At 32.0% G+C, this 25,957-nt stretch overlaps 2 protein-coding genes across 27 annotated transcripts; both read left to right on the top strand.

Moving 5' to 3' along the window:
* Positions 1-11,407: 11,407 nt before the first annotated feature.
* LOC107957280 (lysophospholipid acyltransferase LPEAT2) lies at positions 11,408-16,199 on the top strand. 2 transcript variants are annotated; one of them, XM_016892771.2, is made up of 14 exons: positions 11,411-12,029; positions 12,134-12,314; positions 12,395-12,454; positions 12,659-12,822; positions 12,915-12,978; positions 13,082-13,150; positions 13,327-13,422; positions 14,214-14,258; positions 14,436-14,506; positions 14,678-14,744; positions 14,874-14,924; positions 15,554-15,664; positions 15,791-15,838; positions 15,910-16,199. In XM_016892771.2, exons 1-14 carry the CDS (start codon positions 11,539-11,541, stop codon positions 16,078-16,080), a joined length of 1,689 nt encoding a protein of 562 aa, XP_016748260.1. In that variant the 5' UTR covers positions 11,411-11,538; the 3' UTR covers positions 16,081-16,199. The 2 variants fall into 2 exon arrangements, with proteins under 2 accessions (XP_016748261.1, XP_016748260.1); XM_016892772.2 differs by lacking the exons at positions 12,659-12,822; positions 12,915-12,978 and having other exon boundaries at positions 11,408-12,029.
* A 4,422-nt stretch (positions 16,200-20,621) lies between these two features.
* On the top strand, positions 20,622-25,140 carry LOC107957281 (MADS-box protein SOC1-like). Of its 25 annotated transcripts, none has more exons than XM_016892782.2 (9): positions 20,622-20,830; positions 21,550-21,591; positions 21,955-22,141; positions 23,475-23,550; positions 24,044-24,105; positions 24,211-24,310; positions 24,391-24,432; positions 24,570-24,611; positions 24,720-25,140. In XM_016892782.2, exons 3-9 carry the CDS (start codon positions 21,960-21,962, stop codon positions 24,873-24,875), a joined length of 660 nt encoding a protein of 219 aa, XP_016748271.1. In that variant the 5' UTR covers positions 20,622-20,830; positions 21,550-21,591; positions 21,955-21,959; the 3' UTR covers positions 24,876-25,140. The 25 variants fall into 25 exon arrangements, with proteins under 25 accessions (XP_016748271.1, XP_016748262.1, XP_016748270.1 ...); XM_016892773.2 differs by having other exon boundaries at positions 20,628-20,830; positions 24,038-24,105; XM_016892781.2 differs by having other exon boundaries at positions 20,663-20,830; positions 21,553-21,591; positions 21,960-22,141; positions 24,038-24,105.
* The last annotated feature ends 817 nt before the right edge of the window (positions 25,141-25,957 follow it).

Here is a 25,957-nt window from a genome sequence, read left to right as displayed (position 1 = left end):
GTAACTAATAAAAATTTATAAAATTAAACTATTTCACTTCGGATTTGTGGTTACGAAACCACTATTCCGATTAGGCCCTATTTCGGGCTATCACAGCATATGTACCTTACCATTTAATTTGATCCACCTTCATCATCCATTGTACCTTTCATTTCATCATTCATCAATCAATATAACATTTACTTTCATTAGTAGTTAACATTCATGTATTCTTAGGCTTTAAGCATTAACTTTAGAATCTTAATACTTCAACCATTTACTCTTCATTATTTAGCCTTAAAACCTTATTAATCGGTCTTTAATATACTTTTATTACTATACAGTAATCTCCATCTGTTACTCAATCAAGCAGTCTTTATAGACATAACAATTAATGAATAATAAATTAATAACATTCATTCTTTGATATCCTTGATTATCCTTATTAACATGACTCGGACCTAACGGATACACGGACTTAAATCCAACCCACACACCAGGGATATGTCAGGTGTTTCATCGGCCGAAGCTGGAATATACCGTATTTGTAACAATAACAGTAACAGTCAGGTACAGAGTACCTCTTCGGAACGAATCCAGAACAATCACAGTAGTCGACACGTATAGTGTCTCATCGACACATAGTCGGAATATCCCTAACTCCTCTGGTCCTATGGCATGCCAACTATATCCGACTAGCCCGACATTGTTAATAGGGTATCCAGTCAACTTTCAATTTCCACTTTCCATTATTAATTTACTTTCTCTTCATTTCAATACTTTTCCATATCAATTCACATGTAATTCAATTTCAATACAATATACATTTTTCAATTTTCCATTCAATATTCACATATTCTATTCAATATCAATAATCACTAATAATTTATGAATTTTTATTCAATTCAATACCATAATAATAATAATAATAATTACCATTCATATAAATAATAAATTCAACAAATAATTATTAGATTCGGTTTATAGAAATACAAACCATATTTTCTCGAGCTAACTCCCATTGTCTTTGCCATTTTTCCTTGCTTAGCCGAGATTTCCCGAGATAACATTAGCTATGGGAATTAAAACAATTCATATTCATTAATTCACTACTAATTTATATCTAATTAATACAATTTCTATTCAATTTCTACTTTAATTTCAATTTAATCTTAACTAAATTCACTTACTTTTTCTATCTTAATTCATACTTCATTTCTATTCAAATTTTGTCCAAACTCATACTTAACTATTAATTTTCCAGCATATTTTCCTAATGTCGAAATTTCATCAATTTAGTCCCTACAACATAAAATTTATGAATTACTTTACAATTCAATCATTATTTCATTTCTAACTTGAATTTCTATCAATTTAACCCTTATTTCATCATTTTACTCAACATGAACATTATCTAGAAATCTAATAACTTTCAAAATATCAACTTAATTTCATCAAAACTTTGTTCTAAAGCTTTTAAAACATCAAAATTAAGTAAAAATGGCTAAATTGACGTACCTATTAAAGTTTAAAGCTTCAAAACCTTGATTTTCCCTTTTCTCCCTTTCTTTCTTTCTTTCATTTCTTTCTCCCTGTTCTTCTCTGTTTCGTTTGCTTTGTTTCTCTTTTTCATTTCTTTTATTTCATTTATTTCTTTTTTTATTAAACTATTATAATATTTATTATTTATACATGTGCATATTTATTAATACACATGTATTCATTTATCACCTTACACTTGTCATAACTTTTATTTATTTCTTTATTTAATTAATATAAAATAATATTAATATAATAAACTTTAATTATTATTATTTTACTTATATAATAAGTAAATACACATGTATAATACATGTGTACCATTTATATTTGTACACATTTAACTTATTTTAACCATACATTTTTCATCTCTTTTTGGCTTATTTTCTTATTTAGTTCCTTCACATTTCTTTATTATATAATTAAACTTTTATTCTTTATTCAATTTAATCCTTACACTTAATTATTCTTAATTAAGCTAAATTCTCTTAATTAAGCTTTAATTAACTATTCACTTAACTTCGTACATATTTTTAAATAAATATTTACGAATCCACTTTTTAGAAATAAATACCCGAAAATGCACTTTTTCGATAACTGTAAAATTCGGGTTATTACAGTAATAACTCAAAATAGCGACAAGAGTAGATTGGGATGTATCTGCTCTCGATTGGCAATTCCTTTTCCAAGTATCAAGCTTGTTCCTAACACATCCAACAATAAAGTTGTAATCACTTTTCCTAATTCTACCATTGTGAATTGGGAAACCTAAGTACTTTCCTAAATCATTTATTTTTCTGAAGCCCAAATCGTCAATGATTCTCTTCCATTGTCTCACATCCTTGTTTTTTTTTTAAAATAATATTTTAGGCTTTGAGAAACTCACTTTTTGGCTTGATTCTTGGGAAAAGTCCTCAAGTACCTCTTTTATGGCACATATGGTACTTTGCTCAGTTTTGGAAGATAAAACTACATCATCTGCAAAGAATAGATATATAACTTTTGGACCCCGTCTTGAAGTATTAACTCATTTTCATTTCTTAGCTTTCAAAGTTCCTCAATACAAAGATTAAAGTTTTCCATATAGAAGATGAAAATATTTGGAGATAGAGTCTCCTTGTTTGATCCCTCTAGAAGGTTCAAACCTTTCAAGTTTACCTTTATTAACTAAGACCATCATCAAAGAAGTGGAAACATCTATTTCTTGGGGAAATTAAAAGATATCAACACCTTCTTGATAAAGTATCATTCCAGCCTATCACATACCTTCTCTATATCCAATTTAACAATTATGGAACCCACTTTTCCTTTCAATTGTTGAAAAGAATGCGCCACATTTTGAACAATAATCGAATTGTTAAACGTTTGTCTCCTTTTAATAAAGCATCCTTAAATGAGAGAAACCATTTTATCCAGGAATGGTCTTAACCTTTAGACAATGATATTGGTAGTGGTCTTATAAAAGGTGTTGCAAAGACTTGACAATAGTGTTGAGTGTTGTTATGGGCACTCGATTTGGGGATTAACGCTATTAGTGTCTCATTGGTCTCATGAAGGACCTTGCCATATTTGAAAGCCTCCATAATTAACTCACACACTTTATATTTCTGGAAGAACATCGAATAGAAACTATTGGGGTCGGAAGCTTTAAAAAGGTTAAAAAAACATAGCTTTCGTGATTTCTTCCTCAAGTAGATGGAGTTTAAGCCTCTATTTTTCCTCCCTAGACAAAGAACTCCAAGGCAAGGGAATAAGGTTGATTATTCTTTGTACCATAACTCTAGAAGTCAATAAGAGGTCCATGAACTCATTTATAATAGGTTCAAGGTTCATTCTTCCAGTAGCCCACTTTCATTAGTCATTATTTAGACCCTCAATATGATTATTGGTTTAAAACATATTGGTACTTGCTCATAAGAATTTGCTGGAGATTTATGAAAAAGCAATTGGGGTCTCTTTCGAGTGCTCTCTCAATCATTCCTAATCTCGCAATCAATTCTTTTTTTTAGACACATTTGCAAAAGTAGAGCATTTCCAACTATTAAGGGCATTAGAAATGGCATTCAGGAAACAGATCATTAGAATAATTCTAAACCGAGTTAATAATATAATTCAAAATCGAGATGGCCAAGCCACATTTTTTGAAATCTAAAAGGTTTACTACTAGATATTGAAGATTCAAGGATTAAATGTAACACAATCGGCCTATGGTCCAATTTTGTTCTAGCAACGTGGAGGATCGTAACATCATTGTCTTGTAATCTCCAAGTTGTGTTAACAAAGACGAGGTCAATTTGTTCCTTAATTAGCTAACTAGTAGATCTGAGATTTGGCCAAGTGAATCGATGCCCTTTAAAACCTAATTCTATCATGTCACAACAATTATGGCAATCGTATAACTCCTTTATATAGAGTTTGGAGATCGGTCACCCACCTTTTTTGTCATGAATCGATAAAACTTCATTAAAATCACCCGCCATTAGCCATGGAAAATGATGATTTTGAGCAAATATTTTCAAGTTCTTCCATAAAAAATTTTTAAATCTAAAGTTAGGGTTTGCATAAATAATCGAAAGTAACCAAGTAGTGTTAGAAGGTCGTACATTAACAAGAGTATGAACCTCTTGTTTTGTGCTGCACAACTCCTCAATTGTCACTTGAATAGGTCACCAAAGCAACTAAATGTCACCTTGAATACTAATTGTTTTTGAGCCCCTATAAGCATCGAAAGGTAATTGGTTCATAATGTAATGGTCAACCCTTACATGAACTCTTGTTTCAGTCACAATCATCATCTATGGATTATGCACCTCTATTAAATCCTTAAAATTTCTTTGGAAATTAGACTTTCAAGCCGCTCTACAATTCCAAATCAACATTAACATTGGGTTAATATGTCAAAAGTTTTGTGTATTGGCTTCTCAGCTGATTCATTTCCCTTCTCAGACTTGGATTTATTTACACCCTATGATGAAGAGACTTCACCTCCAGTATTAGTAATAATTTAAAATGGAACCAAAATTTTTTATTTCAAGCTTCTATCACTAGCTTTTGAACTGGTAATTTGATGCTTGACAAATGAACTTCCATTATCCTTTCTCTGACCTTTGCTACTGGTGTTTCCAAATTTCAAAGAATTTGGTTCTATTGAGTTTTTATTTTTAACATTCCCATATGATAACCTGGATAGTGGAAGTTTTTAAAATTGTATATTGGTAGAGGTATGACCAACACCAAGAGGATCAAGTTCTAGTCACTCGCTAACCTTCCTTGAAACCTGATATGACTTGGCCTATCTAATCCGGGGTGAAACTGATCTACACACCCCCTTCAAGTAAATAAACTTTTTGTTCTTAGAATATTTTTGTCTTAAATTAAGGTTAAACTCAGAGAGTTCAATGGTACCTGAGTTTGGAGTGATATGAAGAATCGATGTCACTCTCCTCCTCCATTGACTCTGCAATATCCAATTTTGTTTTACTTAAAACATGTTTATTGAATGACCATTTCCCCTCTAAATGATCATTTGGCCTCTCATTCTTCTATGATAAACCATTATTTTCTTTGGGATTTTTTAATATTTTTTTGAGAAACTCTTTGTTGCTTTTTTCATTTCCAAGCAACAAAGTTTTTGCTCTTACAAGCAAATTTTTACTAGTTTCAAACAAAGGTTTTTTGAAAATAGTAGCATCCGAATTCTAAGAAATGTGAACATCAATGTCTTTCTCATGATGCTCACTTTTACCATTTGCCAAAATTTTCATATTAAAAGAAAGATTTGTTGTAGAAGCAGATCTGTCGTAATTTGATATTTCAAATTAGGCTCTTTCGAACCTTTAATAAGTTTATTCTCAAGCAATTTATGAATCTTTTCAATAATTATTTTTTATTTTTAGTTTTCAATGTTAATGATAATTTTTCTTTTGTTTTGATCCTTTAAAGACTCAAATTGACAAAACTATGTCATTGGGAGTCTAATGGTTGACTTGAGTGTGTCTAGTAAAATAAATATAGCCAAACCTTGAGAAAAACATCAACTGCTTTGGATATTGCGACACTAATGCATGTGTGTCACGACATTGACCCTCCATCACCTTAGAGGAGCAAAAATTTAATGAAAAACCAACCTGAAGCAGTCTACCAAAGATGTCGCAACATTAGGTGTGTTGTGTCGTGACACTAAACCCCAATGTCTTGACTTCAAGCCTTTAAGGTTGTGACTACAAGCTGATGGTTGAAGTGAATGAACCTAAGGCCACTAATAAGGGTGTCGTGACACCGATAACCCCCTAACCAATGTTGTGCTACTATCGAGAATGTCGTGACATCAAAGCTTAGTTGTCGCCATACTGAAGTATGGCCAAACCTTGAGGAAAGCATCAACTGTTTTGGATATTGCAACACTGATGCATGTGTGTCACGATATTAACCCTCCATCACCTTAGAGGAGTAAAACTTTAATGAAAAACCAACCTGAAGCAGTCTACCAAAGATGTCGCAACATTAGGTGTGTTGTGTCGTGGCTCTAAACCCCAATGTCTTGACTTCAAGCCTTTAAGGTTGCGACTACAAGCTGATGGTTGAAGTGAATGAACCTAAGGCCACTAATAAGGGTGTCGTGACACCAAGAACCCCCTACCTAATGTTGTGCTACTATCGAGAATGTCGTGGCATCAAAGCTTGGTTGTCGCCATACTGAAGTCTGACGGGGTCAAATTACTATAGAGGCAATTTTTTGTCCAACACAAACTCAAATAAACTCATTCACTCCAAGGGTATTTTTGTCAAATGTTAGGGTTATAACATTGGTTGTATAAAGAGTGTCATTATGCCAAAAAAAAGAAAAGAAAAGAGAGAGCCTATTTTATCATGTTTTTGGTTTTCTTTTTTATTCCTTTCACCATTTTTAGTTTATAGTTTTTTCCTTTCTTAGCTTAGTTAGTTAATAGCTGTTAGTTTCATCATTTTTATTGTAGCTTTAGTTTTCTTACACTTAGATACTAAACTTTCTTTTGTTATTTTGAATTCTCTTTAAAATATCAAATATATTTTCTATTTGTAAACTTTCAAAAGTGTAAAAATCTCATATTTGATTGCGCTTTCATCACTTTTAGTGCTGCTATCATGTTCAACAATAACTTATTCAAAAGTCCTTAAGAACCTCTCAACTTTGCCTTTTTTATGTTTTATTTGATGAATTATCTATAGTATGAAATTGGTTGATTTTGTATGTTGATGATGAATAGGCACTAAGTCTTATGGTGGTTGGTTGATTGAAATGTTGTATAGTTAGTTTTTGAGTTAGAGACTAAATAATAAAAATTGGACTAAATCAAATAGATTTCAAAACCTAGAATTGACGCCTTTAATATAGGTGAGATCGAGAGGAGAATTTATTGCAGACTATTTTGATTGTCTCGATTTAATTTAGTTAGGTCGAGAGATAAACCGAACTAAATAGTCTAATTAGGTAAAATGGTGACATTGGATCAATTAGGAGTTTGAGCAATTTATTATCCTTAATCCAAGAATTAACTAGCAACATGGATATCAACTGACCACTTTATCTCGTTGAATTGATATTTGTACATTTTTATTTGTTATTCAATTTAGTCCTTCTAGGTATAGTTTAGTATAATTAACCTTTAATGATCTTTCTTAGGTTTGATCATTTTAATGCTCTAAGTGTTCTATTATAACACTTACAAATATTACAATTGACCTATCATGTAACATCCCAAAATAGGGCCTAAACGGAATAGTGGTTACGAAACCACAAATCCGAGGTAGAAAAATTTATTTTATTATTATTTTAAGGTTCATGGTATGATTGCATAATTGTGTGAAAATTTCGTGATGAAATTTCATGCATAAAGTGCTTAAGTTGAGGTTAGGGACTAAATTGAATAATTTGCAAAACTTGCATTCTAGAAGTTTTTAGTATGAAATTACTTTGGAATATTAATTAGGAGGGTTTAAATAACAATTTGACCAATTTTAAGTTCATGGACAAAAATTAGGACATGGAAGGAATTTTGAAAGTTTAGTAAGGAGGGGTAATTTGGTCATTTGGATATTAAATGAATTAAATAGGGAAAAATTACACAAAAATGGTCATCTTCTCAATTAGTTTCTGCCGATTTTTTCTCTCCTCCATAGCTGGGGTTTCTTCAACTTTCAAGCTTCATAGTAAGTGATTCCAAGCCCCGTTTTTAATGATCTTTACGTTTTTGGAGTCCCGGTAACTTGATTAAGCTTATTCTAGCAATAATTCAGCCTAGGGTTCATATTTGGAAAAATACCCATGGATGAAATTTGTGTATTTTGGTGTTTTATGATAGAATATGAGGTTTTAAATTATGTTAAACAACTTATGCTACTCGGTTTTAAGTGAAAACGAGTAAAAGGGCTTAAATTGGAAAAAAATACCAATAGTCATAAGTTTATGTTAGAGTGTGATTTTGATATTGCCATAGAAAGGAAAAATGATCAGCATGTTATAAAACATAAGAAAATAGGATGAAGTTTAATTTACGAGCCTTGGGGCAAAAGTGCAAATATGTGAAAGTTTAGGGGTAAAAATATAATTTGCAAAAGTTTGGGTCAAGGACTGTTTTAATAAATGTGAATATTAAATAAGTTAAATTTGCTATTATAGATCAAGAAGAACGAAATTCGGGAGTAGATCGGGGAAAAGAAAAAGTAAAGGACTAAATTGTAAAGTTTAGTCACATTTTGTATCAAGGTAAGTTACAGTAAATAAATGCAATATTCTTTTATTTTACATTATTATTGTCAATTTCCAGCATTTATATACTTATGTTATGAAAATATGTAAAGTCGAATTTAAGGTGGAGTGACAGAGGAAAAGTGTTAGAAAGCCCCGGTTGAACCCTAGGAATGTTAGGATATTAGGGTTGACAGGACAGAACAGAAATGAGCCATGTAAGTCCATATTAGAAATATGGCTTTGGAGACAGGATTGAGCCATGTAAGTCCATATTATATATGGCATTGGAGACAGGAATAATTCATGTAAGTCCATGTCAAAGACATGGCATTGGCAGGATATTGATAGACAGGAACGACCCTAGTATCCTTAGTATTCCGAGTGGTTCAACGGGTCAGGATACGAGTTAAATTACAGTGAATTAACAGCAAAGGAAAAGTAGATTATACTTATGAAAAAGGAAAGGTCAGGTAAGAAAGAAGGTAAGGGAATAAAGAAGAAGATAGAAATTGAGAAGTAAAGAAATTTATGATGTTAGATGATATTATGCATAATTATCCATTATGTTGAATGTTGTGATTTATTTGCTTGTAAGCTTACTAAGCCTAGTGCTTAATCTCTTTATTTTCTTCTTCTTATAGTACTTATCTAGTCACTCGGGGATCGAAGGAAACGTCGGAGGCCGATCACACTATCAAAGAAATAACTCGGTATAACTAGACGTTTTGTTTTGGGTATGGCATGTATAGAAACTTAGCTACTTTTGGTATAATATGAACAATGAATGATGTGTAAATACTTGCTAGTGATTAGCTAATAAAATAGCCGATGATATACATATTTATTAATATGTATGATTGATTGATGATTATCACATGAAAATTATGAAAAATGTGAAAGTAACCTAAAAACAGATTCAAGTAACAGAAATGACGTAACTTTGAAAAATCACTAAAAATTGCAGAAACATAGTTTGAAGATGAATAATATATGAAATTAATGCTTATTATGTATATTTTCTTATGGAATAAGCAAAACAAGTAAATGTATTATATTTTATGAGATATCTGAGTTTTAGTGAAACAGGGTCAGAGCGATTTCTAGATCCCCTGTTTCAACTTTGGAAATTCACCATAAATTGTAAAAAACTAATTAGAAGGTGTAATTTATATGGTTAGAATCCTTGTTGAATCTAGTTTTGAGAGAAAGAAACGGCTTAGTCATATGAATTTTTTTACAGGAAGAAACATGGCTCGTAGTAAGAAGAGGTCAGTGTAGTTGAGTTTTGAAACAGGGGAAACTTTAACTAATAAACTGTACTAATTGGCCAAGTCAAAAATTCTAGAAAAAAAATTTAGTAGATAGATATATGAGTCTAGTTTCAGGAAAAATTTACGGATCTTAACTTTGAGTTTTGAAACTCGAGAAATGAATTTTTAAGCAACCATGACGCAGAAAAACAGTTTATTCCAAAAATTAAAATAAGTGGTTTAGAGTTGTTTAAAAGGTAAGATAAGTTTAGTAACACCTCAAGCTTGACTCCGGTGACGGTTTCGGGCGTGGGGGTGTTACATATCACACTTGCAGTTAAGTCATTCTAAGTCCTAATATTTTATGTTGATTCTCTGCTCGTCATTCATATGTCGTGGCACGGTTAAAAGTAAAATTAGGGGGTTGGTTTTCTTTCCCCAGATTCTTATGACCAACGTCGACTCCTTTAATTAATGTATTTTCTCTTCCTGAATTCAATTTCTTGTGAGTACTCGAACTTAGGGTAGAGTGTGCCTTTTTCCTATCATGTGCTAGTTTGCCCTAATTTTTTCCATTACTTTTTGCTTTTCAAGCTTTAAAGCCTTAATTTCTTTACCCATGCCCCCCTAAACTTTTCTTTTATTTGGGCTTGTGTCTACTAACTAGCATCCACGACCTAAAGTTTAGGCTCTCTTTATATCAACGATCTTCTTTTGGTCAATAGTTCATCGAGTTCCATTTTCAGTCGCCAACAAAGATGTCAAATCTTCTATCACATTTGTTGGTTGTTCCTTCACAACTGGTGAGCTTTGTGTACAAGTCTCCAATTTGGGACCTACTAGGTTACATAAAAAAACACAATACATAAATTCTCTCATAAATGATGCATTGTATCCTTCCTTCTATTATAATGGTTTGTTCAGATCAACTTGCATTCATAATCTAGTGAATTTACCCCTCTCACTTGACATAGTAAAGCTGCCGGTCGACAATGGAACTCCCAAACTTCAAACGATCTTTGTGAAAATCTTTGGATCATAGTATTCAATGGGAAGTTCAGGTAACCTCATCCACATTGCAACGGAGTTAAACATCGCCTCTAAGGCTCTAAAGTTTGAAGCCATTTTTTGCATAGCAAAGAATCTTCCTCCAATGAACCAAAGACCTCCCTTGATAACTTGTTCGTAATCCTTATCATTCTCAAGTTTAGCAAAGAAAAAATCATAGCCCAAATCAATCAACTTTAGGCTTCTGTAACTGCCTCAACTTGAATATAAGGTATTGATACCAAGTTATTTTCCCAAACAATTTAACAATTAGCATATTTCTCCATTGACTGCAAATGAGTTTTCGTTCCTCTTTAGACAAAGTGATATGAATTACACCTTCTTCTTCAACTACGTCATTATCTGGAATAGGTTCATCCCCTTTAGAATCTGTTTTCATAAGTTTCGTTTTATCTTCTAAAAGTTGTGAGTCATGTTTATTAACTATTATTCTCAACAAAGTGTCCCTATAAGAGACCAACTTTCTACTAGAATCGTCGCTGACAACGAACCTTATAATCTCTAAAAGTTGTGAGTCATGTTTAATAACTATTGCTCTCAATAAAGTGTCCGTATAAGAAACTAACTTTCTACCAGAATCGTAGCTGACAACAAACCTTAAAATCATGAACTCCTTCGCCAACCTAGCTCGTCTATTTTCCTTTGTGCTCAAAGCGTTTTCCGTTTTTTGTTGACAAATCTAATTTTAATATAGATTATAATAATCCATGAACCATTATCCTTTCTGCCCTCCCAAACCCCAATGTTTTAGTGATGCTAATAATAATAATAATCCACACGTGCCGACAAATATAAAATTATATTAGAAACGAAACAAATTAAACTCCCATGCCCCACTGTATAAAATCCCTCAACTCCACTATCCTTCCTTACATCCCTCCTTTTTTATTTTCCATTCATCCAAACACACACACAGAAAGAAACCCGACAAAGGAGTTCCTTTCCGCTGATATTCACCTTTGGTTCAGTGAAATGATGGAGCTTGATATGACGTCACCGCTTCTCTCTTCTCCATCTTCGTATCAACCTCAGACTGTCCTCACTGTTTACGACGATCAAGACTACGAACCCTCCAATCTACAATCTTCCCTCCCAACCACCATTCTTCACCAGAATCACAATCACGGCCGAACCCACAACGAGAATGGACACCACAGCTCTCCGAATCCTTACGAGTTTCTGAGGTCTGGCGGGTTCTCGGTTCCTGCATCCACCACTGTTGACCCGTTTCGGAACGAGACGCCGTTTATTTCCGGGATTTACGAAGTAATAAAGATCGTACTATGTTTGCCGATTGCGTTAGCGAGGTTAGTCCTGTTTGGGGCGTCTTTGGTAGTAGGTTATATGGCGACCAAGGTTGCGTTAGCGGGGTGGAGGGATAAGCAAAATCCAATGCCCAAATGGAGGTGTAGACTCATGTGGGTCACTAGGGTTTGCGCTCGCTTTATTTTATTCTCTTTTGGGTAAGTTCAAAATAATCTAAAAATATTACTTTGAGGTTGATATTTTTCCTATTTACCATAAGTTGAACGGAACCCTTCCCGTTTCTGTTCGTCTTTACCTGCAGTTATCATTGGATTAGAAGAAAAGGAAAACCAGCTCCGAGGGAGATTGCTCCAGTTGTTGTATCTAATCATGTATCATATATTGAACCAATTTTTTATTTCTATGAATTATTTCCAACAATTGTTGCCTCAGAGTCCCATGATTCGATACCGTTTGTTGGAACTATTATTAGGGCAATGCAGGTAATCTACTATTCTAATTTTGATAATCTGTTTTGCTATTTCCTTTATGTGTGTACTGAACTATTCTTTCACGTTCGCAGGTGATATATGTCAATAGATTCTCACCAACATCAAGAAAGAATGCTGTAAATGAAATAAAGGTAGGAAGTTTCAAGACATTTGTTTTTTCCTTTTTGGCTTGTCTGGCATAGTTGTTTTGAACCCCATAAAAGTCAGGTAATGAATACGATAGAATTGATTAATTGTTCATGAACCTATTAATTCAAATGAAGTGAATTTATATGATTTTTGTCAAGTTATAAGCTATTTGATACAGAAAATTGCTTTCAAGGTTGTAAAAACAGAGAAGGGCTTCATGTAATGTATTTCCTAGAGTGCTACTATTTCCTGAGGGAACTACGACTAACGGAAAGGCCCTTATTTCTTTTCAACTTGGTGCATTCATTGCTGGTCATCCAATTCAACCCATAATTGTTCGTTATCCTCATGTACACTTTGATCAATCTTGGTAGGACTTGGTTTCTATGGTCAAGCATACTGTCCTTTCTTTTGTTTTTTTCTCTGTGCATTGTCTAAATATCTTTATTTTATCTTGTTTAGGGGGTTTATTTCTTTGCCTAAGCTCATGTTTAGAATGTTTACTCAGTTTCACAATTTTATGGAGGTATACGACCTACCTTATCTAATTTAAATTTTCATTGTTGTGACTGCAGTTCAGAGAATTTTACAATCTGTTAAATCTAATACTCAGTTTTCTTAATTGACAGGTAGAGTATCTTCCTCTCATTATGCCCTCTGATCATCAAAAACAAAATGCTGTCCGCTTTGCTGAGAGGGTGAGTCTTTGGAAGTTATATAGAAGACATCCAGTGTACATTCTATAGAAATTGGCTTGTCATGCATACACATATATATGTATTTCGATATGCTAAAGTAATCTACATGTAATTTTGTTTTTCCTGGTTATGTTGGGGTCTGTAGAATATTTACTGGTTCATATGTGTGTGGGCAGACTGGTCGAGCTATGGCAAGTGCACTCAATGTTGTACAAACATCTCATTCTTATGGGGATTTAATGCTTCTCATGAAAGCTGCTCAGCTACAACAGGTCTGGCTTCCCTCATTGGTTGTTTGTAAACTTCTAAATAGATGAAAGGAATTAACTTTATTAGAAATTGGGGTCCCATGACATGTAATTTATCTTGAAGTGCAATTGGGAATTTTTGTGCCGAAAAGATATCTTAAATTAACTGCTTATGCAATTGCTTATGTGTAGGAAATTGTTTTATTTTATAGTAGTAAATTTATTGGAAATGAAGCTTGCATAAACTAGGTACTTGCGGAAAATAGAGATTTTTACTTAAGATAAATCTTCTAGAAGATTTGCAGATGTGATTTTGTAAATTATGTATGCTAGAATTGTCATTATTAAACCTTCTAGTTTCTTAAGAACATTCTTTTAGTTATATATATTACCCTACTTTTCTCTATTTACTAATAGTATTGTAGGTGAAGCATACTAGTTTTATATAGAAAGTTTAGGGTGTTTGAGTTTACGTCCATGCTTTGTAAAATTTTTTTGATGGAGATTGGTAGAAGTAGAAAAAAAGAATCAAGATGGAGAAGGTACTGCATTTAATTTAGTACCACTAAAGGGCAATTCATGTTACTTCTTTTCAGTGGATGTATTGATATAGAGGAGCAAGTATATTATTCACTAATTGACTAACTCCTAGTGCATTTTCTGAATTATTGGTTGCTCTATCTTTTTTTCTGGAAAAAGATCCTGTAATGAACATCTTGGCATTTGAGTATTTATTTGCGTTAATTTATACTGAGAAATGGATCTCATTACTTTTATAATTTGTGCTAATAGTTGTTTCAACATAAATTTGGCAGGACAAGCCCTGGAGTTATATGGTTGAAATGGCCAGAATTGAATCGGTGAGTTAGGCATTGAAATTCCTTAAAGTTGAACAAACTCATATTCTTCTGTCTTCCCATGAAAATACATTTTTGTTTTCAAGTTGATTTAACCATGTCTATAATGCTTTCTATGACGATGCTTACTCCTGTGTTTTTCTCCAATTACTCCTCAAACCATTTTATCTCATTTTGCAGTTATACCACATAAGCAGCTTGGAGGCCGTGGACTTTCTGGATAAGTTTCTTTCCATGAATCCAGACCCCAGGTATTGTCAAAGCATTTATGATGAGAAGTATTCTTGACTTCCTGTTACTGAGCCAACCAAGAGTAATGCCTGACTTGTAGAACCATCCACCTTTAATTCATAAACCCTGAAGGATGTTTGTTCCTTTCTTTTTCTAGTAATATTTTAAGCTTTGAATCATCTCTCTTGCAGTGGCTGTGTTAAACCTCATGATTTTTTAAGGGTTCTACAACTAAAGGCTTGTACACTTTCTGAAGAGGTCATTTGTCCTTTTCCTGTCTGTTGATGTTTGGATATGGTTTACTTATAAGTATCTTAGTAATATTTTCTTTCTCATAACTTTTTTTTTTTCATTTCTCTTGTATTGTAATTATTTTCTCGAATATAGATTTTTGGGTTCCTTGATGTGGAGAAGAATGGATCCATTACATTTAAGCAGGTAGATCAACTGTCCATGCCTCCCGGTGGATTTCCTAGTTCTGTTTATTTGTGTCTTCTTGTTAGCACTACACTTTAGTATGTTGCTCCCTGACCAAGATCATTGCAGCATATCAATGTAGAGCTATAGTGCACCAATCATATCTAGAGAATCATTTTACTTTAAGAACATGATGAACTACATTCCCGTAAATTGAACCTGGTTTACCTGAAGACCTAAACTTCTCTTCTCCTGCATGGACTAATTAGATTTATTGCCGCTGCTGCTAATGCTGCTGCTGTCTTGCCTATAGAATATGGATATAAAGTTTTAATAGTCTGCTGATGGCTCAATATTAGAGCAAAATTTAAGAGCAGATATACAGATGGTAACTCTTTAGAGGCATACTCATGTTATGGGTGAAACCGCACTTCATGTTTTTCGTTATTGGTTGCCTGACAAAATAGAGAAACTAGATTATTTTTTATTTCCTTATAAAACAAGAAAGCTATTACTTAGCCTGTCAGCTTCAATCTTGTTCTATTCTTGTGCTTGATTTTAATGTGAAAATTTCACCTGAATTTTGGTCCAAAGGCAGCTTAAGCAAATTTTGCTTCCACAGATGACTCACCTTCTATTCTTTCTGGCAGTTCTTATTTGGATCAGCTCATGTTCTGAAGCTGCCACTCTTCAGGCAAGCATGTGAACTAGCCTTCGCTGAATGTGATACAGATGGAGATAACTTTTGTACGAAGAAAGAAGTATGTGGTTCTTTCTTTCCTTTCCCATAGTTTGTACTTCGTACTTGGTCATTTTCATCTGTTTAGACCTTTGTGCCTTTAGGATCAAAAGATTAACGGTTTTGTGTATTTTTGCTTCTGGTTCAGTTGGCAGATGTTCTTAGACACACATTTCGAGAGCTGGATGATGATGAGGTAAAGAAAAGAAACTAAATGGGAATTTTTTTGTGAAAAGTATTTTTAAGTGCGGCAGTGGGTACTTGTAGGTCCAAGGGCTGTTCAATCTATTTGATACGGACAACGATGGGAGAATTAGCAGAGATGATTTCTTTTACTGCCTTAGGAAGAACCCATTGGTGATAGCAATTTTCTCACCCAGGTTGCTGCGTAAAAACTTGTCAAAAGCTGGCGATAAGATGTTGGATGATATTGTTTGATGGGGTGGATGAGCCATGCTGATGCAGTTGACTTGATAAGATTTTTGTGTACTAGTATGTTGTTTAACTTGTTCTGTACGTTGCTTACATGGTCCTAATACATGCTATCTTTAAATAAATGCGTTGGTACTTAATTTTCCTCCTTTAAAAATTCCTTGGTTTTGATGGATATTTGGGGGCCTGAAGAAGGCAACGCCTTCTTGGGATGGAAGGATAACAGCAGAGGCTGTGCATTAGAGTTGATATTTCAACCCATAAGATTTGGATAAAACTGGTAGCTTCTATTGGCTGAAGCTGAGGATATTGCAAAATCATACCATATCATCCTGAATGGTATATTTATGGTTGAGTTTGATGTTCAATTGGTCAAAAAACTTAGTGCTTTATGAATCAAATACTTGTATATAACTAATTATGTTATTTGATTCTTATTTATTATTTTATAAAACATTTTCCATATCTTAACAAAAGATTCCTACTCTTAAAAGACCATCACTTCCTTCAAAAGTTGCTCTTATTCTTACAAAATCTATCTTATGTATATTTCAAGGGTTTTCACATTAGAATGTGCCATAGTACTGATATGTCAAGTTTTCAAAGAAGTTATATCTAAACAAACCACTAAAAAAATTAGACGGTTAATATAGATGGGATCTCCTCTAGAGGTATTTTTATGGGTTGGATTAGTTTGGTCGGAGGTTTAGTTTCCAAATATTTTTCAAATCTAAATTTATTTTCAGACTGGACTGGGTCATCTAAAAATCTTGTTTTATTATTTAAAAATCAATAAAATATTAAAAACATACTTTTTAGTTGCTGTTTTATACATTTTTTATAATTAAATTTTAATTTAAAAATACATTTTATTATTTAAATTAAATTCAGATTAGGTAGAATCAAGCTGAGCCAAAATGCAATTTATTTATTTATTTAAACCTAATCGAAATCAAACTAAGCTTACCAGACCGACTCTTGGAGAAATCTGCCCCTAAAAAAAAAGGTAGGGACAGAAGTACAAATAATATGGATTAACAATGTGAAAAAAATCTAGACATCGGAGCCTAGCCCTTTTGAAACATGAAAAATTACATAATTTTATCAACTTTATGCTTAATGCGTAAACGTAGGTGTAGTTCTAGAGGTATTTATAGTCAGATTATATTCAGGTATAATATTAAGATATTTTATATTTACTTAAGATTAGCTTGAATCAAAATATTAGTATAAAATTCTACTCTATTTTGTAAATATTTAATCCAAGTTCATTTTATATTATTTTTAGTTTAATATTTAACATTTTTATTTATAGTTATGTTAGCATTATTAATGTTTATATTGTAATAGTATGTAGTATAATACATAACATATAAAAATAACATAATATAAAATATTATAAACTTAAAAAAATTTAGGTCAAATCAAACTCGTTTAAACAGCTTAATATTTTTTTAAAAATCTATTTTATTGGATATAATCTTTTTGCAGAGACGGGGAGTGGGGGCTTCGAGCCTTCGCTCATCGACTAAAGAAACCTAGCCCAGTACCCACTTGAAGCCTACAATTTATATATTACCACTAAAATCTTATTTTCTTTATCATTCTTTTATTTGTACATGTATTCTGTTATATGTTTCTGTATACGAAATAAATAAATATGATCAGATATAACGTTGCCTCGATAACAAGTAAACACAAGATTGAATAAGTTCTCACTGATATAACTTTTTTTTATCATATTTTAATTAATTTTCTAGGATGAAATATTGATATATTTTTTGTGCTTACGCTATTTAAAAATCAAATTGGTTTTTTAAAAATTGTAATTAATTAGACTTTTAATTTAAAAATAATAATTAATTGGATCTTTTGAACCGTTATTTTCGTTAAGGTTCCTGTTAGATTATTAAGTACTGATTTGATGGGTGATGTGGTGATTGACATAAAAATTTTGATAACGTGGCTACTGACATGGCGAGTGACATAGAAAAACGTTGACATGGAGGGCTTATTTGATTTTTTTTTAATTAACTCAATTAAGCCCTCGTAAAATAATAATAATAATAATAATAATCAATTAAGCCCTTCATGTCATCTCAACTGCTACATCACCCACAATGTTAGCACTTAATGGTTCGTCAAAGGCCATAACGGAAATGACAATTCAGAAGGCTTGGTTTATTATTATTTTTAAATTAAGAGTCCAATCAATTGCACTTTCCAAAAACCCAATTAATTTTTGAAGGATTTTTTTAGTAATTTAGCCTATATATCTTATATTTATTATTTCTCCTACAACATTATAAGATTAATTCCATCATATGTCCCCGTGATGGGGATTAAAGTTGTAATCAAGCCCTGGAGATAACAATATTGTATGGAAACATATGTCATTATTTTCCATTTAATAAAGAAGTTAAGATAATGTTTAACAAAAAGGCATTATTGGAACCATATGATAAAAGATGGTATGAAATTATAATTTTATGTTACCCTTATTTTTTTTCAATAGGAGAATAACAAATTACATTTTTCTTTTGATTTTGACCTTTTTTCTCTTGAAAAAAATTTAAATCCAACTAAAAATACTACAAATCAAGAAGAAAAATTTAATTTGTTATTCTTCAATTGGAAAAAGGATAAAAATGACATAAAATCACAATTTCATACAATCTTTTATTGTTTGAAAAGTTATTAGAATGTTTTAAAATTTGAAGAGTAATATAGAACTTAATCCATTTTATTTTGTTCAAAATTATTAGATCAAATATATATATATTTATATATTTCATAACATATTTTTTTTTTTAAAAATTCTAAAAAAATGGATAAAAAAAAGTTCGTTAAAAGACACTTATGCCCTATGTTTCAAGAATGCGTACTCACTTACTCAGCCCAGTTCGAAGAAAATTTCATAAATTCGCTTTATATATATATTAATTAAGTTTTAAATAAAAAGATAATTATACTATTGTTATTACTTATTTATGTTTTTTCTATCTTGTTTATTCATTTTCCCTCTTTTAATCACAAAATAATGAGAATTTAATTATTGAAGTGGTATAAAATTAAACATATTTTACTTTTTTATTAAAATATAATTAAATTTAATTAAAATAAATTTTTAATTTAGTGATATATTAATCTTGAGATGATTTTATTAAAATAATTTTATTTAAAAGTGACCATTATTTAGAAGCTTTTAATGAAAAAAAATGATTGAGATATGAACATAAATAAATAAAGGAAATATAGATAGTTAAAAATACCACAAAACCCCTTGTACTATTACTCTGGATTGTATTTTAGCCACTTTATTGAAAAAACGGAGTAAATTAGATGAGTAAGTAAAAAAACTTCTCTGTTAAACTTGAACTGTTAAATGTTTGTTTTGGTGTTTATATACAATGTATAATAAAAAATTAGCCCTCAAATTTTAAATATTTATTCAATTTGACCCCTACTCTTTTAATGAAAGTAAATTAGAAATTTTTGAAACTGATAGGGCTAAAGGGTAAAAAAGGCATTAGCAGTAACAAATTTAAAAAAAAATCAATTAAACTCTTTTAAAATTTAAAATTATTTAAAAATCATTAAAAATAAACAAAAGTTATAACATTTTTCTTAAAAAATATAAATATCAACCCAAGAGTTGGGCCGGTATTGTTATTTTTTAATAAGAATTTTAACATTTTTATAACTTTTATTTACATCTTTTAAATAATTTTAAAATTTTAAAAGGGCTTAATTGATTTTTTAAAATTTTTTTATTAAGACCTCTACGATTCTTTAAATTTATTAGTTTAAAATTTTTCTAATTTACTTCCAATAAAAAGAATAGGTGTCAAGTTGAATAAATGTGTAAAAGTTGAAGACTAAAATTATTATTATATCTTATATATACACCAAATTTTAGCAAGGCAGTCTTACTCACTCATCTAACATACAAAGCGAATTTACTCATTTTTAGTAGATAGACAAAAATACAATTCAACAATCCAATGATAATTAATTTTGATGATAGTTATTAGATTAATTCCGAAAGGTAATAAACTTTCATTCACAAAATAGAAGATACACAATGATGTAGGTAGAAATTTTTTTGTAGGGGCTGAAATTAAATTGTATGTTTTTACGATAACAAAAATATAAATTCATAATTTTAATAGTTTATATTTTTATAATTTTTAAAAGATTAAATTAATATTTTTTTATTATTTTTGAGAGGGTGAAAATATAATTTTATTATTAATTATTTAAAATTTTATAAATTATAAAAAATTTAAATAAAATAATTTTTATTTTAAGAGGTCCAGGCACATCCATTAAGATACACGTGCACAAATATAGAGTAATAAACAGAATTGTAATTAATAAAGGGTAAAATTATTTTTTTCTTAAAAAACGATTTAATAAATAAAAGTGGGTTTTTAATCAACCTAAATGCTTTACCCTTTACCAGAAAAAAAGGATGGTTGAGGAGTGGTCCTCCTTCAGCTCTTTGTTTTTGTGTTTAACTTGTTTTCAAGGTATTTGGCTGAATACAAATAAAAAGTGAAAATAACCTTTTGTGAGCTTTCGAAACCTCATTGGCCCGAAGTACGGAATTGTACGAACCACATCGACCTGTTTTCTAATATTGTATTATTGCAATTCCCATTTTTAACTCCGAGCTGCTTTCTTTCTTTTAACTTCAACCGCAAGGGATAGCATAAAGGAAAATCCCAATTCAGCTATTCTTACGCTACACAATGTAAGTCTGTTTGTTTGATTATTATAAATAGCTTGGACTTTTGCTTTTCCAGCAAGTTGGTTTCCGTTTCTGTCTCTTTAAACCATTTCTTTACATTCTTTTAGTAAAATTTTCCATTTTTATGTATGTTCTATCTTTTGGGTTTGTATTATGAGTTTACCAAAATAAGTAACATATTAGGTTTCAGACAAAAAGATATTTTATTTTTAATTTACTATATATACAAGTATATGCTCTTTGCTCTACAGTGATAGAGGAAGCAAGATAAAAGCTAAAGGATAGATGAATAATAAAAGGTTGATGTTTGTGGTTTTGGGTTTTTTATTATTATTTTTTTTGGTTACTAACAAAAGGGACTGTCCTTATAAACCAATCAAAATAATAATTTCTAATCTTGGGTCTTCTGAGTGATCTTCATAAACAAGAAGTTTTCTTTATTATTTTGGTTTTTTTCCTGGATTTGGTCTTTTTTTCTTTTCTAGGCTTTCTGGGTTTCTTCTTTCCCATTTTTTTTTGTTTCTTTGGTATGTAAGTTTTTTTAGTTTGATGAGCTCTTTTTTTCACGTTTACTTCTTCAAAGCTATGTTTGAACTTTGAAGGGATCAGATCATAATTCATACACCTTTAAATTTCTTCAAAATGTTTGTTGAATTTTATAGCTTTTGTTCCCTCATCTCCTTTGTTCTTATTCATCAGTTTTCTTTCTTTTTTTTCTTCAGAAGAACATAGAAGAAGTTGGAAGTTCTTGCCTTGCTTTTCCGGTAAGGTTTTCTTCTTTTTGCTCTCATTTTATCATGGACTATGGCCTATGGGGATATTTTTTTCCCACAAATTTTGGGGTTTTTTTTCCAGTACAGTTTACACCAAAGAACATTCTGTTTTTTTGTGTGTTGTTTTCATTGAAGCAATGAAACCACCAACTTATCCCTCAGTTTCCTCACCCTCGTATTACCATACAAATCTCTATTATTTCTCAGTTTACTTGGCTTGTTTTTCTTCTAACAACATTAAAAGAGAACCAAAAAGGGAAAAAAAAAAGGTTTTCAGGGTTTTATCGGGTTGGATTTCTTCTAACATTCTTGCTATGTTTCATGTTTTGTTAATTTTTCTGTTTCTGTCTATAGTGAAGATGGTGAGGGGAAAGACTCAAATGAAGCGCATAGAGAACCCTACAAGCAGGCAAGTGACCTTCTCTAAGCGTCGAAATGGTTTGCTAAAGAAGGCGTTTGAGCTATCAGTTCTTTGTGATGTTGAGGTTGCTCTTATAATTTTCTCTCCCAGAGGCAAGCCCTATGAATTTGCAAGCTCTAGGTACGATTACCTTTGCATCTAAAACATCCCGCTAATTTGTGTTTACCATTTCTCTAGTTAATTTGACAATCCCCCCCCTCCCCCCATTTAATAAATTATCAATTACATATATGTGTGTATATATAATACAATATTAGTTTATATGCAGGATTTGCAACCTAGGGTTGTTTGATCTAACAAAAACTGTTTTAAAGTATCCTTCAATATTTCATACGATACAGGTTTGAGTTGATGTGTGAATGCCTGTCAAGATTAATGTTGGTAATTCATGTGGGGTTTCCAAGAACCAAGTCAAACTATATTTGATGCTGTTTTAACATAAGATTAATTGTAAGAACAATTAAGAAATGTCAGTTCTTTTAGTAACTCAATTGCTAGCTTGTGAGCTATGACGAAGTGAAATCTAACCTATTCCTTCTCCAAAACCATAATGTTTTACCCAAGAAAAATAGATACAACTTTTGTTGACCTATCAGGCATTGTTATTAACTTTAGGGTAATATAAAGAAATTCTTGTGTATAAGCATAACACTATTTCAATTTCAAGACTGGTAAGTAGGTAGGGACGAAAGAGTTGTAACTTTAGACAATCTACCCTTTCCTAAAGTGGAAGGGTGACTTATTTTGACTTTTGATGTGGGAAACAATGCTTGTGCTATTAGTAGATATCTTTGTTTCTATCATACTATTTTGGGAGTCACATCTTCAACCATCCAAACCCACCATGAAAATAGTTAAAACTTTGTCTTCAGTACTGTTTGCAATCACCATTGCATGTTTGTATATAAATAGGGGCCTAAAATTTACTTGTGGCTGTCACTAACTCACTATTGCATGAAGATGATATGATCTATAATGGATAAAGAAAACCATTATATAGCTAAAGTTGATTGCTTTATCCTTTTATTTATTTTTTGAAAGTGCAAAGGACTATTGTAGTAACCAACCAATCTCTTGGCAATTGGCATATCCATCCAGAGTCCTATTTGAGAAGCACATGCAATAATTGACTTACAGTCACGCAATTTTCTAGCATAATTAGCAGGGAATACTAAGTAGGTCATCATTTTAACTTTGTCTCCGCATGACATAGTTTAAGCCAATGATGGCTCTTTCAACTAATGTAAATTGAGGGGAACCATAGTTTACCTGCTGGTTACCTTTCGAGTCAACATACAAGACCATATGCTATTCTGGGAACTGTTGGTCTATATTTTTATTGCATGGTTCCTATGTTCTTATTTGAAGCTTTTAATACTTGGAGTGGTGTTTCTTATTTTCTGAAACAAGAGATTTTCATTGATTGGGGTCGGCATTGGATTTCATTCTTTAGCATGCAGGAGACAATAGCACGTTACTTGAGGCATACCAAGGATAATCGAGTCAAGCCAACTGAACAAAGCATGCAGGTTAAGGTTCCTCTACCCCTTTTATTTACTTTTTAATCGAAATATATTCCATGCGTAAGTTTTCGTTAATTATGAGCGAGGAACATGTCAACACCTTAGGTGAAACCCTAACCTTTTCACCTAGTAAAATTCTATGCATGTCTCTTTTTTCTATATATTATGTATAGTCACTTTTAAAAAAAAAATTTACACTTTTTTCGTGTTTGATATATATTTGAACAGTGATGTTTTTTAATATATATATATAACTTAAAAAATATTTAACATACCTGATTTTAATTTAACACATACATTCGAATTAATCCAAAGTAATATATGTGAGTGTACATCCATTGGCTAGTTATTGCCCTCAATTGCCACAGCGTAGACCATAAGACGTGCCAGTTTGGATTGGTCATGAGGAGTATTGTCTGTTATAACACGGCATATAATAGTATCATACTGATCGGGGTTTAGTTGTTTTTTTTTCCATGCACATTGACTGAAGTGGCAGCATCTGAAGACTGAAGCAGAAAAGATGCTGAAGAAAATAGAGCTTCTTGAAGTTTCAAGACGGTATTAGACCTAGTCCCCCCGCCCTCTCCTTTCTTAAATTTTGTGGTTAGTGATGTGTAATACATTGAAAGACTGAAGGGAGACTTGAGTGTGAATTTGCCTCAGGAAGCTGCTGGGAGAGAATTTGGGTTCATGCACACTAGAAGAACTACAACAGATTGAACAACAATTGGAAAGGAGCGTAACCCGCGTCAGAGCCAGAAAGGTTAACATTTAACAATACCAACCAACATCCTACAAATTTGAAAGCTTAAACTTGTTATTAACCCTTTCTCTACTTTCCAGGCCAAAGTTTTCAAGGACCAAATAGAGAAATTGAAAGAAAAGGTAATGCCTCGGTGTTGAGCATTCTGTATAACATGATATAAGATCTCTACATACTAAAATATATAAATACAAGTTTCCTTGAATGAGTGACGAGCTGTTTGCTAACAACTGTGTCAATGTTTTTGGCCAAATCGCAGGAGGAAGTCCTAGCCGCTGAAAATGCAAAGCTTTGTGAAAAGGTAAGCCTTAGGTTTGCAATAAGCCCATAAGTAATTGGGATTTGATTGCAAGCACATTGTCTCATGTATCCATGCCATTGATATCAACTACAATGCCGTGTTTGTCAGTACGGTCTGTTGCCAGGGAAAGGATCAAAGGAGGTGAATGAGAATGAAGAAGCAAATGATGAAAGCAATCCGAGCTCCGACGTGGAGACTGAACTATTCATCGGACTACCAGAAGGGAGAGCTAAACGGATCGTGCAACCCAACTCAACAGATTGATGGCATTGCCAACTTATCCCATGCATGCTAAAAAGTTCATTTATTAAGGAAGCAGCCTTTTTTGTTGCATTAGCATCCAATAAAAGTTCATATCAGCAACGTCATGGCAAGTGAAAATGCTCATTGAAAAACTCTAACGAGCATGAATGGCCGAAGATTTGCTATATCCTTATATTTAGACGATGGCATTGAAACGATCCCACATCTGTATTAACCTCTATATATTTGTGCAGATATTAATTAAGAAAGTTGGTTCAGTGTCTAATGATTTAGTTGATCAGCAAATGATATTTTTTCCTTTGAAATTCTTAAGGTTTATTATTATTATACAATATTTCATTTCGTGAAAGCTATCACTCCGTAAGGCGAAATCAAGGCTACACGCCTGGCCAAGAAGTTATTATTTCGAAATATCGTGCCTTTCCTGTTGGAAAATGGTCGATCGCCGGCAACATGGAAGTGAATAGGATATGGCGAAGGGAGTGGCAATCGGCTACTCAACGGCCAAACCGTCGACTGCCATGAGCAACCTCAAAAAACTCGAGCTTTCGTTCAAGGCCCATCATTCGGAATCTCCAGTGGTCAAGATGGAGAAGCGAGAGAGCAAAGTGGTGACGTTTTGAGGGTGGATGGCTGGAGATAGGAGGGTTAGTCCTTCCTAGCTAGCTTTGAGAGTCGGGCGTAGCCTTAGAAGGGCGGGTATGGTGATAGTGTCGAACGAACAAAAGGCCAAAATCTCGGATTTACATTTTAGATGGCACAATTTGATTTTGCATGCTATTAAGTCTAAAATTCAAGGTTTAAGCTTTTCCAATTCCATAAACCCAATAGAGTAAATTAAGGACTCTCTAAAACAACTTGTTAGTATTGGTACTTTTTCATTTATCATTTGCATTTTTTGTTAATGTAATTTTTAAAATAAATATATATTTTTTTATAAAATTTACCTCCTAAAATCATAAAATCCTAAATCTAAAACTTATATATTTAAAATAAAGGGTAACTTTTGTTTACCTCAGTTATATTTTAATGTTGTAATATTTTAATCGCTAAATCATTAATTGTCGTTAACGGTGTAATAG

Source organism: Gossypium hirsutum, chromosome A11, assembly GCF_007990345.1.
Source record: "Gossypium hirsutum isolate 1008001.06 chromosome A11, Gossypium_hirsutum_v2.1, whole genome shotgun sequence".
Lineage (NCBI taxonomy): Eukaryota > Viridiplantae > Streptophyta > Magnoliopsida > Malvales > Malvaceae > Gossypium > Gossypium hirsutum.
This window is presented reverse-complemented; position numbering and strand designations above follow the sequence as displayed.